This window comes from Pteronotus mesoamericanus, unplaced genomic scaffold (assembly GCF_021234165.1).
Source record: "Pteronotus mesoamericanus isolate MK-2021 breed Mesoamerican mustached bat unplaced genomic scaffold, CSHL_Meso_final contig_35, whole genome shotgun sequence".
Classification (NCBI taxonomy): Eukaryota; Metazoa; Chordata; class Mammalia; order Chiroptera; family Mormoopidae; genus Pteronotus; species Pteronotus mesoamericanus.
In genome coordinates, this window is record NW_026555139.1 from 257,386 (window position 1) to 271,461 (window position 14,076).

The following is a 14,076-nucleotide window of genomic DNA, read 5'->3' on the forward strand; positions in this document are numbered from 1 at the left end:
TATACACTGCAAAATAGGGTAATTGCTGTGAGGTGCAATGCCAGCGCGCCAGGATTCCTAGGGCAGATGGCAGCTCAAGGCAGAACGCTTTGCGCAGACGCGCCTCACGCCCAACCATTAGCCAATCACAAGTCTTCTTCGTGGCTCTCCCTGGAAAGTAGTCCCCCCACCGGTCGCTTTCTTCTGCCCCTGCCTTGTTTCCTGTCGGGGCTTGGGTACTGGTGTAGGGAGCCTTTCCCTTTCCGCTTGTCCACGCGGACCTGAGGAAGAGTAGCCCCGAGAAGCTAGGTAACTGGCCTCGGCCTGGCGGAGACGGTGGGGGTTGGGGCTCTGGGAGGATCGCGAATCGAGCCGCGAAAGTACTCTTTCAGTCTCTTGGGCACTCTGCTCCCGAGGAGTGACTCAGTTGCAGCTGCGGGAGATGTGCTCCGAAGTCGTTGGCGGTGTGGCTGATGATTTCGCTTGGAAGGCCTAGACTGGGAGAGGGGATGGCAGGGAGAGTTGAGAAGTCATTTCGTGGGGGAGTAGTCCTAGCCGGTGACTTAGACCTGAGCACGTCTCTTAATTCCAAAATACGCTGGCTCCCCCGTCGCCTGTGCCCTCCAAAAGGATAAAGTCTTCAAGTACGTACAAGTTTGAAACCAAAATGTAGTAGAGAAGAAAAGTAATGGCCTGAAACCACACAGCTATTTAGTTTCATCGTGCTCCTAGGATCCAGCTCTTCTAACTCCCGAATAGTATTTCTTGACATTATGTGGTATTCATGGACTTCCTAAATATATCCGCTGGTGTATGTAGAAATCGGATTGATGTACAGTGCATGCAGCCTTCTGATGTTGCCCTTACTGCATGGCTCTGAAGACATTAGTTTGAATTTCCTCCACTGATCAGATCATAGCCGTAGTCATCTGGCACAGTGCTCTGGCTATCTCCTGCACATCATAGGCAGACACATATATTTTTTGAACTGAAGTTAATTCTGTATCTTAATTTGATGACATGAGCCTCTGCTCCCCTTTTTTGTTAATCATGCTCTCATACTGTATGCAGCCTGGTTTCCTTAAAAAACTTAATCCAGTGGTTCCCAATTTATGGGACATGAATTACTGGTATGTTCAGAAATCGTCAGGGTTTCTGCAAATCTGTGTGGTCTCTAGGCATCATCCACAACCAATCATATCTCACACAGGTACACAGTACTGTTTTTTAAATGTATGTAGGTGATTATTATAATTTAAAAGTTGAACAGAATCAAACCAAAAGTAATACTGCTATCATGTTGGAGGGTTATTAAAATGCTTTAATTTTAAAAAAATAAACTGTCTTGAAAATAGTGTACATTTGGAACCACTTCATTAATGAAATTGATACATAGGGCTGAGATGTCCAGTGTGATAGCTACTGATCACATATGACTATTTAAATTTATAATTGAATTAATTAAAATAAAATTTAAGTTTTTCAGTTTCACTTGGTACAGCATGTGGCTAGTGGCTATGGTGTTGAAAATACAGCTATAAAATGTTTCCTTTGTTGCAGAAATGGAACACTGTTGACATGGAAACTTATGATGAATAGATAGTAACCTAAACAGAAGTAACCTAATTTATAGAATAGCAAAGCAGTGAATTTGGGCATAATATTAAGCTGTGCCTACCCATGTTGGGTGAACAAATACGTAACTTCTGAAAGGAAAAAAATGAAATTTACTGTTTTTTCCCTGAGTGTTGTCTGGATTGTAAAATGCTTCCCTCACCCCCACCTCATTCAGTGTAGGTTAGAGTTACTTGTGAATTTGTTAAAAGTCACTATGGAGACTAAGGGCCAGAAGAAACACAGAAAGAAAAACAGTGGGCCCAAAGCTGATAAGAAAAAGAAACGGCATCTGCAGGATCTCCTAGTTGGAGATGAAGACAACACCCAGAAGAGAAACCCCAAAGCATTTGCAGTCCAGTCTGCTGTACGGATGGCTCGATCCTTTCACAGGTATGTTTAGCTGGATTCCAGTGGTTCTTTAATTTTTTTTTTTTTTAATTTTAAACAGTAGGAGTCTCTTCATGTGATTTTTAGATTCATGAGTCTCTTCAGCTCTGATGGACATGGGGATGCATACCATATTTCTTTTACTAAAATTTAAGGAAGCTTTCCTGTGGAAGCTGCCTTGCTACCACCATCTGTATACTAATTGGCTTTTTTTAGCCCAAGAAAAAAGGCTTAGGAGTTTTTCTTTATAGAATTGGTATGTTTGTAAACTTTAAACAGTTTCTATGGTAATCGGTGTGCTTATGTTTTTTTTCCTCGGGGTTTTATGTCATTGTAATATGTAGTAGTAAATTGCTTTACTTAATGAATTTTTATTACGTGCCAAGCTGTGTACTTTAAACATGATTGAGTTAGATTCTCCCAGTAGGAGAGCCAAATGTAAACACCATAGTCTCTGCTCTTATTCATTATGATGCACTGCCTCCATGTTTGTCTTTTTTCTTTTTAAACTGCTGTAATCAACTAATAAAACTATACAACATTCCGCACTGTTGAAGTGGTTATTTGGATTGGAGCCAGAAGTTAACAAGTTGTATCTGTATATTGTCTGTTCTGCTCTCTTTAAAGTCTTTCTTTAAAATCTTTACCTATAAGGATAATGTCTTTTATATTTTGTAAATGAATATACTTTTTTTTTTTTTTTTTTTAATGAATAGGACTCAGGATTTGAAGACAAAAAAGCATCATGTTCCAGTGGTTGATCGAACTCCACTAGAGCCCCCTCCAATAGTGGTTGTGGTGATGGGGCCTCCAAAAGTTGGAAAGAGCACTTTGATTCGGTGCCTTATTCGGAACTTCACCAGGCAGAAGCTGACAGAGATCAGAGGCCCTGTAACAATTGTGTCAGGTAGGGGGGTGCTACCTAAGACTGACATGGCAGGTGGTGGTGTTTGAGAAGCACACATGTCTTTGTTGAACTTTCTTTTACTCTTCATCTGAGGGTATGTTTGTTGACTTTAGAGAGAGAGATGGGGGAATAGGGAGGGAGAGCGAGACATCAATATGAGAAGCATCTATTAGTTTCCTCCTGTATGCGTTCCAACCTAGGATCAAACCAACCTAGGTATGTCCCCTGACCAGGGATTGAACCCGCAACCTTTTGATATATGGGACAATGCTCCTAACCAACTGACTCACATGGCCAGGGTTGTTGAACACTTTTTTTGACTGGTAAATGCTAAAGTAATACTGTCACTGAACTATGAACTACCTCTCTTGTAGTTTTAATAAGTTGGCTGTAGCTTCAGAAAAAGATAGATTCCTAGAGATAATAATGATGTCGATGTATACCTTATTCTGACTGCATTGTGGATATACTGGGTATGTTCCTCTGAAAGGCTTGGCAGGTGTGGGCATGCTGGCTTGGTCATGGTGCGCACCTTCGTTTAACAGAGAGCAAGTACTTCCCTTCTTTTGGAAGTAAGGGAGTTTTTCTCTTCTTTTCCTGTGAGAATTTATCTGCTTTGGGAGATGGTGCCCTGCCTAAATTTGAAGAAAGATGAAAGAAATTCCCAAAATGACAGTGCTAGAATCTGAACTCTTATTATAGCAATGTTTAGTTGACCCTTGAACTGCACAGGTCCACTTATACGTGGATTTTTTTTTTATAAATGTACAGTCGGATCTCTATTCCTACATTTCACGTCTGCAGGTTCAACTAACCATGGATTAAAAAGAGTATTTTTGATCCGTGGTTAGGAATCTGCAGGTGGAGACCAACTCTGTGTATTGTCATATGCCATTTTATGTGAGGGAATTGAGCACCTGTGGATTTTGATGTCTATGGCCATCCTGGAACCAAATCCCCATGAATACCAAGGGATGACTGAAGTTTCTGGGGAGTCAAAAGTAGTAATGTGGATTTTCAACTGCTCAGAGATGTCTTTAGGACTTCTTGTTCAAGGGTCAGCTATAGTTGGACTGAGGCTTTTCTTTGTCTTTAAGGCGTTTCTATTATGGTGATTTTTTTTAAACTTAGTTTAGAAATAAAGATTGTTCCATGAACATTCTGTTACATTAGGTTTGAGGATTTTTTAGCTATAATGGAAACACAGGGCGTTTTGATAGAGATAGAAGCATTGGCCCACTGCAGAACAGCAGGATCAGGGTCATGATGAAACCTACTTGTCTGCCCATTTTAGTTGGAATTTTACCTGTCTGAACACTTTATTCATTTGAGTCGGCATCTGGTGATGCTTTAAAATTAGAGACCATAACAAGAAAACCAAGATGGAATATATTTTATCAGTTTTCACCTATAAAAGTGATCTTTTTGCATACTCCTTCCTGTAAGTGTATATAGTGTTTTACCGGATGCAATTGAAAATGTTAATTAGAGTTAATGGATGTATTTTTTTTCAAGAGTTCTTTGAAAGTACAATTTTCACCTTTGCACTTATAGGTAAAAAACGCAGGCTCACCATTATTGAATGTGGTTGTGACATTAACATGATGATTGACCTGGCTAAAGTAGCAGATTTGGTAAGTTAGTGTGGGCAGTAGAATTTTTGATGGGGATTTTTAGCAATGTGGTAGGTTATTTATCCCATGCTGAAGGGAATAAAGGTTTATAATAAGTAGATAAATGTGTTGTCAGGAATGCAACAGATGTGTTTGAATTGATGATGATGGTCATAATAATTATTTTTATAATAAAACTAGAAGGTGCACAATGAATTTTAAAATCTAAAAGCAAATCACAGGAAGGAAATCTTTAATGATCATAGCTAATAAAAGCTCATTAAGATATACATAGATGCATGCATGCATACATACATACATACAATAATAAGTACCATTTCTTGGATTCTTACTGAGCACTGTGCTCCTGCAAATTTAGCTCATCTAATTCCCCAGTATGCCTTAGAGATAAATAGGTATCATTTCCAGTTTACATAAGATGAAATCAAGGCTCCCAGAAGTTAAATGATTTGTTAGGGAGTGGGAACTCAGCTCTTGGATGCTGCTAGAACCTCCATTCTAAATGATTATGATAAAATAAACACATGGATTGCCCTCGAAAAGTTGTCAGAGTTTGTAAATTAAAAAAAAAAAAATTTGTATAGTACTCAACATGGGAATGTTGTGCAGCTTTGATTTCATTGACAGAAATGATACTGCTCATCAATTATTTTTTAAACTAGCAAAAATAAAACGAAAATTTAAAAAATTAAGCCATATAAAGTGTGGGGAAACATACATTTTTTTCATTTTTGTTCAGTTGCCATTGTCCCACCTTTTGCCCAAGCCCTGTACTGCCCCACAGTCAATCCCCACCCCATTGTCTGTGCCCATGGAACCTCTATATGTTCCTTGGCTTGCCCCATCTCCTTCCTTCCCCTGTTATCCCACTACCCTATCTCTGCTGGTCACTGCCGATTTGTTCCTTATTTCCGTGTCTCCAGTTCTCTTTTCTTTGTTTTGTTCATTAAGTTCCACTTCTAGGTGAGATCATATGGTGTTTGTCTTTTACTGCCTGGCTTACTTCACTTAGCATAATACTCTCCAGCTCCATCCATGCTGTCATGAAAGGCGGGAGTTCTTTCTTTCTTTCTGCTGTGTAGTATTCCATTGTGTATATGAACTACAGGTTTTGATCCACTCATTTGCTGATGGGCACTTAGGCTGTTTCCAGCACTTGGCTACTGTAAATTGCGCTGCTCTGAACATTGGGGTGCACAGGTTTCTTTGAATTTGTATTTCAGGATTCTTAGGGTATAATCACAGCAGTGGGATCACTAGATGAAAAGGGAGTTCCATCTTTAGTTTTTTGAGGAACTTCCACACTGTTTTCCAGAGTGGCTGCACCAGTCTGCATTCCCAGCAACCGTGTACTAGGGTTCTCTTTTCTCCACAACCTCGCCAGCACTTGTTGTTTGTTGATTTGTTTACAATGGCCATTCTGACCAGTGTGAAGTGGTATCTCATTGTGGTTTTAATTTGCATCTCTCTGATGGCTTCCGATGTTGAGCATTTTTTCACGAGTCTCTGGGCCCTCTGCATGTCCTCCTTGGAGAAGTGTCTGTTCAGGTCCTTTGCACAGTTTTTAATTTGATTGCTTCTCTTCGTGGTGTGCAGTTGTGTGAGTTCTTAATGTATTTTGGAGATCAAACCCTTGTCCGAGGTATCATTGGCCAATACGTTTTCCCATGCAGTTGGTTCCCTTTTCATCTTGTTGATGTTTTAGTTAGCCATGCAGAATCTTTTAAATTTGATGTAGTCCCATGTGTTTATTCTTTCTTTTATATCCCTTGCCCCAGGGGATGTATTGGTGAAAATATTGCTGCATGGGATATCTGACATTTTTCTGCCTCTGTTCTCCTCTACGACATTTATGCTGTCACGATTTATATTTAAGTCTTTTATCCATCTTGAGTTTATTTTGGTGCATGCTGTAAGTTGGTGGTCTAGTTTCATTTTTTTGCATGTACTTGTCCAGATCTCCCAACCCCATTTATTGAAGAGGCTATGTTTACCCCATTTAAAAATGTTCCTGCTCCCTTTGTTGAATATTAATTAACCATAGTGACATGGGTCTATTTCTGGGCTCTTTTCTGTTCCATTGGTCTTGTGTCTGTTCTTAGGCCAGTACCAGACTGTTTTGATTATAGTGGCCCTGTGTTATAGGTTGATATGAGGTATTGTGATCCCTCCTATTTTGTTCTTCTTTTTCAAGATGGTTGGAGCTACTCAGGGTTGTTTATAGCTCCATATAAATTTTTGAAATATTCTGTGTTGGTGAAATATGTCATGGGTATTTTGATAAGGATTGTGCTGCATCTATAGATTGCTTTGGGTAGTATGGACATTTTAATGATGTTAATTCTTCCAGTCCATGAACACGGTATGTGCTTCCTTATTTGTGCCTTCCTTAATTCTGAATACAGGTCTTCTTCCTCCTTGGTTAAGTATATTCCGAAGTATTTTATTTTTCTTAGTTCTAGAGCAAATGGGATTTTTTCCCTTATTTCTGTTTCTGATATTTCATTGTTAGTGTACAAAAATGCCTTTGATTTGTGAATGTTGACTTTGTGTCCTGCCGTTTTGCCAAATTCATTTATGAGGTCGAGAATATGGTGGAGTCTCCAGGGTTTCCTTTGTACACTATCTGTCGTCTGCAAACAATATCAGTTTTACTCCCTCCTTTCCAGTTTGGATGCCTTTTATTTCTTTTTCTTGTGTGATCACTGTGTCTAGAACTGGTACTGTGTTCAATAGAAGTGGTGAAGGCAGGCATCCTTGTCTTGTGCCTGATTTTTTTTTTTTTTTGATTTAACACTTGTTGGATAACTGTTTGGTGTCAGAGTTATAGATTTTATTCTTTGGCTCAGGTAATCTGCTAAAATATAAAAGTAACTTAGTATAGATAATATAGACTATAGTATAGTAACTTAATATACTGTGCCATTTTAATATCAGAAAGCTAAATACATTCACATATTCAACATGTAATGCTGCCATTAATAAAAATATGTTATTGTCAACACAGACTAGTATAAACTTGTTAAATCTCGTATATTTGAAATGATTGAAAGTTTAGCATATGAGTTATCAGTTTCTCTTTTATGTAAAATATAGCAAGTCCTAATTTTAAAAGCATAAACATATTAAGATGCCTTCCATATACATCTTCTTAAAATTTATCAAGAACACATACATTTGGTAAAACATTCAAACTGTACCACAGGGCAGAAACAATGTATGCTTTTTCTGGCCCCTAATATCCGAGTTTGCCTCAAAGCAATATCCTTTTAGATGCATATACATGCAACCCTTTAAAGCACACAGTTTTATAAGCACTGGGGTGTGCTTTGTTTTCTTTTTCTGTTACTGTGTCTTGGAGACTTTACTCTTTAAGTGTTCTGTTGTATGTACCATAATTTATTTACCCTGGCTTATGTTGATTGCTCTTCTCTGGGTTGATACAAAGCCTCCTCTAAGTCATAGCCCAGGCATAGATATGTGTTTGCATGCACATGTGTGTTGCATTGTAGGAGTAATACAGGTTTCATTTATCTTTAGTTGAAAAAGATTTCAGCAAAGGGACTGTTTTGCCACCTATTCTTCTGATTCTACAAGTAATTGTTTGCTGCTTGGCATTCCATGTTGTCAGATGATAGATAGGGATGTTCAACAAGTAGCTCACTCACCTTCAACCTCTTCCATGTGGGAAAACTCTGTGCCCACTTGCCGTATGCTCTACAGTGGCAGTTGGACTTTCTCACGATATCTAGTGGCTCACCTTTATGGAGTTCGCAGTTCAGGGTTACGAATGTTCCATAACTGAATCAAAGATAAGCTTTACTCATTTAAAATTATATTTAATTAGCTACAGAAAGATGAAGACAGGGATGTAATATCTTAAAACTAGAAATCTCCAGGAATACACTCTAAAGTTATTTTTCATGTTCGGAGAGTCATAAATTTAAAAAATTGGCCTTATCTGCTTACACTTTCTTATAGATTACCATTTATGACTTTACTATTTTTTGACTCAATTCTCAGCTTAGCTTTTTTTTTTGTTTTGTTTTAAGTTTCTGAGCAATTGTGTGTTCCAGGTTAATATATAAAGTAGAGCTTTTCTACTACATACTTCGCTACAAAAACAATTTGTTTTCTGCATGAGAAGATTGAAACAAATACTTGGTTTTCTCTACATTTTTTATGTTTCTCATTTATTTCCACTTTCATTTTTGAATGTCAAGATCTGTTGTTTTGTTTCCTTGTTAGAGACCTGTTACTTAGCTTAAACACCTTTCTGAACACTTTATTTCTTGAAGTAAGAACTTTTCAGGTAAGGGCTAAATTAGACCCAGCCTTTTCTGAGTTCTTTCTCATACATTTAAATGCGTGAAATGGAAGGGTGGTTTTTTTCTTTGTCTATTGTGGTTATCCCTAACTAATCATTTGATTTAGTCTAGAGCAGGAGTTAGTACTTTTCTCTGTAATTGGCCAGATAATAAATATGTTAGGTTTTCTGGAACATAGCTTCTGTTGCAGTTTCTTTACCTGGCAGTTGTAGTGCAGATGTAGATAATATATAAATGAATTAACATGGCTGTGTCCCAGTAAAACTTTAGTTATGAAACAAGTGATGGGTCAGATTTGGCCCACAAGCCATGGTTTGCTGATGATCTGTTTTGGGTAGTTTCCTTGAAAGATTGTCATCTGTTTTTAGGTTCTGATGCTTATAGATGCCAGCTTCGGGTTTGAAATGGAAACATTTGAGTTTCTAAACATCTGTCAAGTACATGGCTTTCCTAAAATTATGGGCGTTCTCACTCACCTAGATTCCTTCAAGAATAATAAACAACTAAAGAAGACAAAGAAGCGATTAAAGCACAGATTCTGGACAGAAGTCTACCCGGTAGGAAGAGAATTAATTATTGAATACTAATACTATAATCCTTTAAAAATAGACTGGATGAGTATGAGGTGTTAACACGTATCTCTATAGGATTCACCTCCTGAGTTTCTTTTATATACCTGTTGATAGTCCCTGGCATATTTTCTCAAGATAGTCTTTATTCTGGACCTTTTTTGGCGTGTCTATTTATTCCTATTCCCCAGCATCAGGCAGTGTCTGGCTCTAAGTGTTTTAGATTTGTGACTTAATAGAGTTTGTCCAGTTTCTTATATTGTAGTTATAGGACCAAGAACTATAGTGCACTCATACTGCTACTCCTCCTTCCCTCGTACACCAATATGGCCCATTGGTTACAGGATGTTTTCTGTGCCCAGGAGACTCACTGCAATATTCCAGACAGATGCCACTCTTTGACTGGAGAGCAGTTTTGAAACTAAATGTACTTACAGTTTTGCCCTTAGGAAGCCCTAACAAGATGGTTCTTGAAAGAGACCAGAGAGGTTCTGGAAGCATTGGCCCAGAGGTTTCCTAGAAGTCTCCCTTTCTTAGGATTGCTTCTTATTTAGAGGCCTTTATTATCATGCAGTTGTTGATAAGAATTTAGTTGAAATTTAATATTTTTTTTTTGTTTTTAATGTTTAGGGTGCCAAGCTTTTCTACCTTTCTGGAATGGTACATGGAGAATATCAAAACCAAGAAATTCACAATCTGGGTCGTTTTATTACAGTTATGAAGTTTAGGCCTCTTACATGGCAAACCTCTCATTCTTATATTCTGGTAGACAGGTAAAAAGTGAATGTACATTTATTTCTTCCTTGCCCAGATATTTCAAAGCTAAGGATGTTAGAAAAATAACAGTAATAAGAGGTTTATTTTGTGCTTAATTTTGAGTAGTGGGGGGAGAAATGTAGTTGATGGAAAAATACTTTTTTGTATCATTTAAAAATGCTGTGATTTTGGGAATAAAGTATGATATGTTTAGAAAAATATGAGGGTTTTGAAACATGTAGTGCTACGGGATGTGGCTCCATCATGGTGCTCCAGCCACTCAGACGTGTATTGTGTTTTCCTTCCTTTATGCTTTTTTTTCATATTTTCTCAGCCTAGAGTATCGTTTTCTACCTGCCAGAACCTAAGCCACACTAAAAAAAAAAAAAAAAAAAAAACCCAAACAAACCCAGAACAAAACTTAATTCTCTATCATAAATGTTTTTTTCTGTGTATGTTCTCTACTCTTTTCTGACCCCAGGGCATGCATTTCCCATTACTGCAGTCTTATGGAATATATATTACATAGAGTCTTAGAAAGGTGCAATTTTGTGTTTGCTTCTTTTCCTCTGGTAGATGATGAACTGTGCTTCCTTATTTCTGTATTTTCTCTAATTTTCTAAACATGTTTAGTGAACTAGTGAATGTGATGAGTCATTGACACATGAAGGGAGGTGCAAGAACTTTGACATTCATGTTTGCCATGTGATTGAGTTTTATTTTTCTAGGATGGAAGATTTGACAAAGCCAGAAGATATCCGAACAAATATCAAGTGTGACCGAAAGTTGTCTCTTTATGGTTATTTAAGAGGAGCACACTTGAAAAATAAAAGCCATATTCACATGCCAGGTATTCTTTCGCTCATGTTTGTAGAACTTCTGAGATGACTTCATTTCTAAGGCAAACTGAAAAATGGCCAAACAAGATAAAGCTCCCTTGCTGGAGGTTTTGAGAGTAACTCAGCTCTGCACTGGCCAGCAGATGTTGAGTTGATCAGATCTCTTCTGCTCTGATGCTGTTTTTCAGCTAGAGAGGCAAAGTGCCGGTGTTCAATGGTGCTGTTGTCCTGGTTGAAGCTTTCTGACTATGGACTGTTTTTGCTGACAGTTAAATTTTTCAGCTGAAGCAGTCTTCCTGTCTTTCTTCCAGGTGTTGGGGATTTTGCTGTGAGTGACATCAGTTACCTACCAGACCCCTGTGCCCTTCCTGAACAACAAAAGAAGCGCTGTTTGAATGAAAAGGAGAAGTTGGTTTATGCACCTCTCTCTGGAGTTGGTGGTGTGCTATATGACAAAGATGCTGTCTATGTCGACCTTGGTGGCAGCCATGGCTTTCAGGAATCGGTGAGAGGAAAGTTACAGGAAGTAGTACAGTCAGCTTTTATTTACTTAAGGTTTTAAATCTGTATTTATATTTATGATAATAGCTATTGTAAATATGCAGAATACTTAACTGCACCAAGTAGAAAGTGAAAGTCATGTCCTTTGTACCTCTCTGCTGCAAGATCCACAGGAGATCTCTCATCTCCCATTGTGAGCATTGCAGGCAGTTTGGTACCTTGTTCTTCCACCACTCTATATAAAAACAATATGTCTTCTAGCTTTATTTGGTCTTTCTCTTTTTTTCCCCCCTCTTTAAACATATACACACTTATTTAGATTATTACATGTATGTAAATACTACAGTGTTGTTATCGTGTGTGTGTGTGAGAGAGGAAAAAAGTCATATTTGTTATATGAGATCCAAATTTAAATGCTTTTACAAGTTTGGGGGCACATTAGAATAGATGATTCCATTGTTCCCTCTTAGTATTTGTAGAGCTGCTTCTGCCCCTGTACAGTTTTGTAGTATTTCATTGTATGGATAAACTTCATTTACTAAAGCAGTCTTTGGAGTGCCAAGGGGCTCACCCCATATACCCTGGTTTGAATAGTGATGCAGTAAGACCTTCCACATGTAGCTTTGCTCACTGGGCGGAATCTTTCTATGCAGTAAATTCCTTGAAGTGAAATTTTTGACTTAAAAAGTAGGAATTTTTTTAATGGACTCCAGATTTTTATGTCTTTTACTGTTCTGAAATGATATTTTATTGGGCTAAAATGAGTGCATTCTACAGCATCAGCACCCAAGGTTTTTCTAGCTAAGTATTTAGGTTATCAGGTTGTATACTCTGTGAACTTTGGAAAAGTTTAAAAAAGGAAGAAATCAGGTTTAGGCTTTGTTGTAAGAATTTCCTTTTGTGGGGCAGTTAGTAGAGTGTTTTGGAACTGTGTTTTGGGTAATTTTGAAACAGCAATTGAATCCAGTGTCTCTGTCTTCAGAATCCTTGTTCATTCCTCACTTTCCCTTTCTTGGTCACCTTGACAGGATGAAGCTAGGCCCACCCATGAACTGGTCCAGAGCCTCATTTCCACCCATTCCACTATTGATGCCAAGATGGCTTCAAGTAGAGTGACACTTTTTTCTGATTCCAGACCACTGGGGTCAGAGGATATAGATAATCAGTGGTAAGTTTATTATTTTTCTTAAAATTATGTTATAGAAGATTACATCATCCATAACTGCCATCATAACACATTTTGGTGTGATTCATTCCAGGTTGTTTTGTTTTGCTTTCTATGTGCATATGTTTCTGAGGGCTCTTCATTTAGGTGACATTACATGAGACATTACATGACATTCTTTAAATGAATAGAGAGAATTCCATTTTTAACAAACCAAGAATATTCCTCAACTATCACAAAACCTTTTCCATAGATTGCTCTTTAGGAGATCTGGGGCTGTTAGGCTTTTTTTTTGGTCAGGTACTGTATTTATTTTCATACATACGTGGATGGGAAAGATCAAACATCATTCCCATGTTTACAACTTGATTCTAAATAGGTCTCTACCTATAGTTTGTTTTTTTAAATTATATTTTATTATGGTATTACAGTTGTCCTGATTTTTCCTCCTTTGCTCCCCTCCACCAGCACTCCCAATGCCCTCAGGCAATCCCCCCACCCTTGTTCATGTCCACGGGTCATGCATGTAAGTTATAGCAAAGGGAGTAACCCTTTCCTATACTGTACTATATATTCTCATGGCTATTCTGTAAGTACCTATCTGTACTTCTTAATCCCCTCACCTCTCACTTACACCCCTCCCCCATTTTTTTTAATCTTTAACCTTTGGCATTTTAATTATGGTATGTCTTGGGGTGGGCCTCTTCACATCCATTTTATTTGGGACTCTCTGTGCTTCCTGATTTGCATGTCTGTTTCCATCACCAAATTAAGGAAGTTTCTTTCATTCTTTTTTCAAATAGGTTTCCAATTTGTTGCTTTTTCTTTTCTTCTGGCACCCCCATGAAATGAATGTTGGATTGCTTAAAGTTGTCCCAACAGATTGTTTACATTATCCTTGTTTTTTTTTAATTCTCTTTTCTCCTTGTTCTGGTGGGTGGTTTTTGCTTCCTTATGTTCCAAATCATTGATTTGTTTCTTGGCTTCATCCACTTGCTGTATTTTCCCTGTAATTTTTTCTTTTATTTTGATGAGTGTATCCCTTGTTTCTTTTTTTTTAATGTATTTTTTATTGATTATGCTATTACAGTTGTCCCATATTTTTTTTCTCTTCTTTATGCCCCTCCACCCTACACCACCCCACTCCCGGGCATTTCTCCCACCTTAGTTCATGTCCATGGGTTGTACATTTAAGTTCTTTGGCTTCTCCATTTCCTTTACTATTCTTAACCTCCACCTGCCTATTTATACCTACTATTTATGCTGCTTATTCTCTTCACCCTTTACCATATTCTTCCCCCTCCCATCCCCTCTGTTTTACTGTTCATAGTTTTTGGTCTTCTTTTTTTTTATAGTTAAAATCCCTTTAACATTTCATATAATAAGGGCTTGGT

At 37.9% G+C, this 14,076-nt stretch overlaps 1 protein-coding gene across 2 annotated transcripts in view; it reads left to right on the plus strand.

Annotated features, from left to right (window-relative positions):
- The first annotated feature begins 212 nt into the window (after nt 1-212).
- Nucleotides 213-14,076, plus strand: part of BMS1 (BMS1 ribosome biogenesis factor) — a 56,069-nt gene continuing 42,205 nt past the window's right edge. The window contains exons 1-9 of one of the 2 annotated variants that reach the window (XM_054576855.1): nt 213-288; nt 1,772-1,986; nt 2,700-2,890; nt 4,445-4,524; nt 9,221-9,409; nt 10,052-10,194; nt 10,906-11,027; nt 11,328-11,521; nt 12,546-12,685. In XM_054576855.1, coding sequence (XP_054432830.1) covers nt 1,811-1,986; nt 2,700-2,890; nt 4,445-4,524; nt 9,221-9,409; nt 10,052-10,194; nt 10,906-11,027; nt 11,328-11,521; nt 12,546-12,685 — 1,235 coding nt within the window. In that variant the 5' untranslated portion in view covers nt 213-288; nt 1,772-1,810. Of the gene's footprint in view, nt 289-551; nt 624-1,771; nt 1,987-2,699; nt 2,891-4,444; nt 4,525-9,220; nt 9,410-10,051; nt 10,195-10,905; nt 11,028-11,327; nt 11,522-12,545; nt 12,686-14,076 lie in introns of those variants that run through there. The other variant, XM_054576854.1, reaches the window with a different exon arrangement.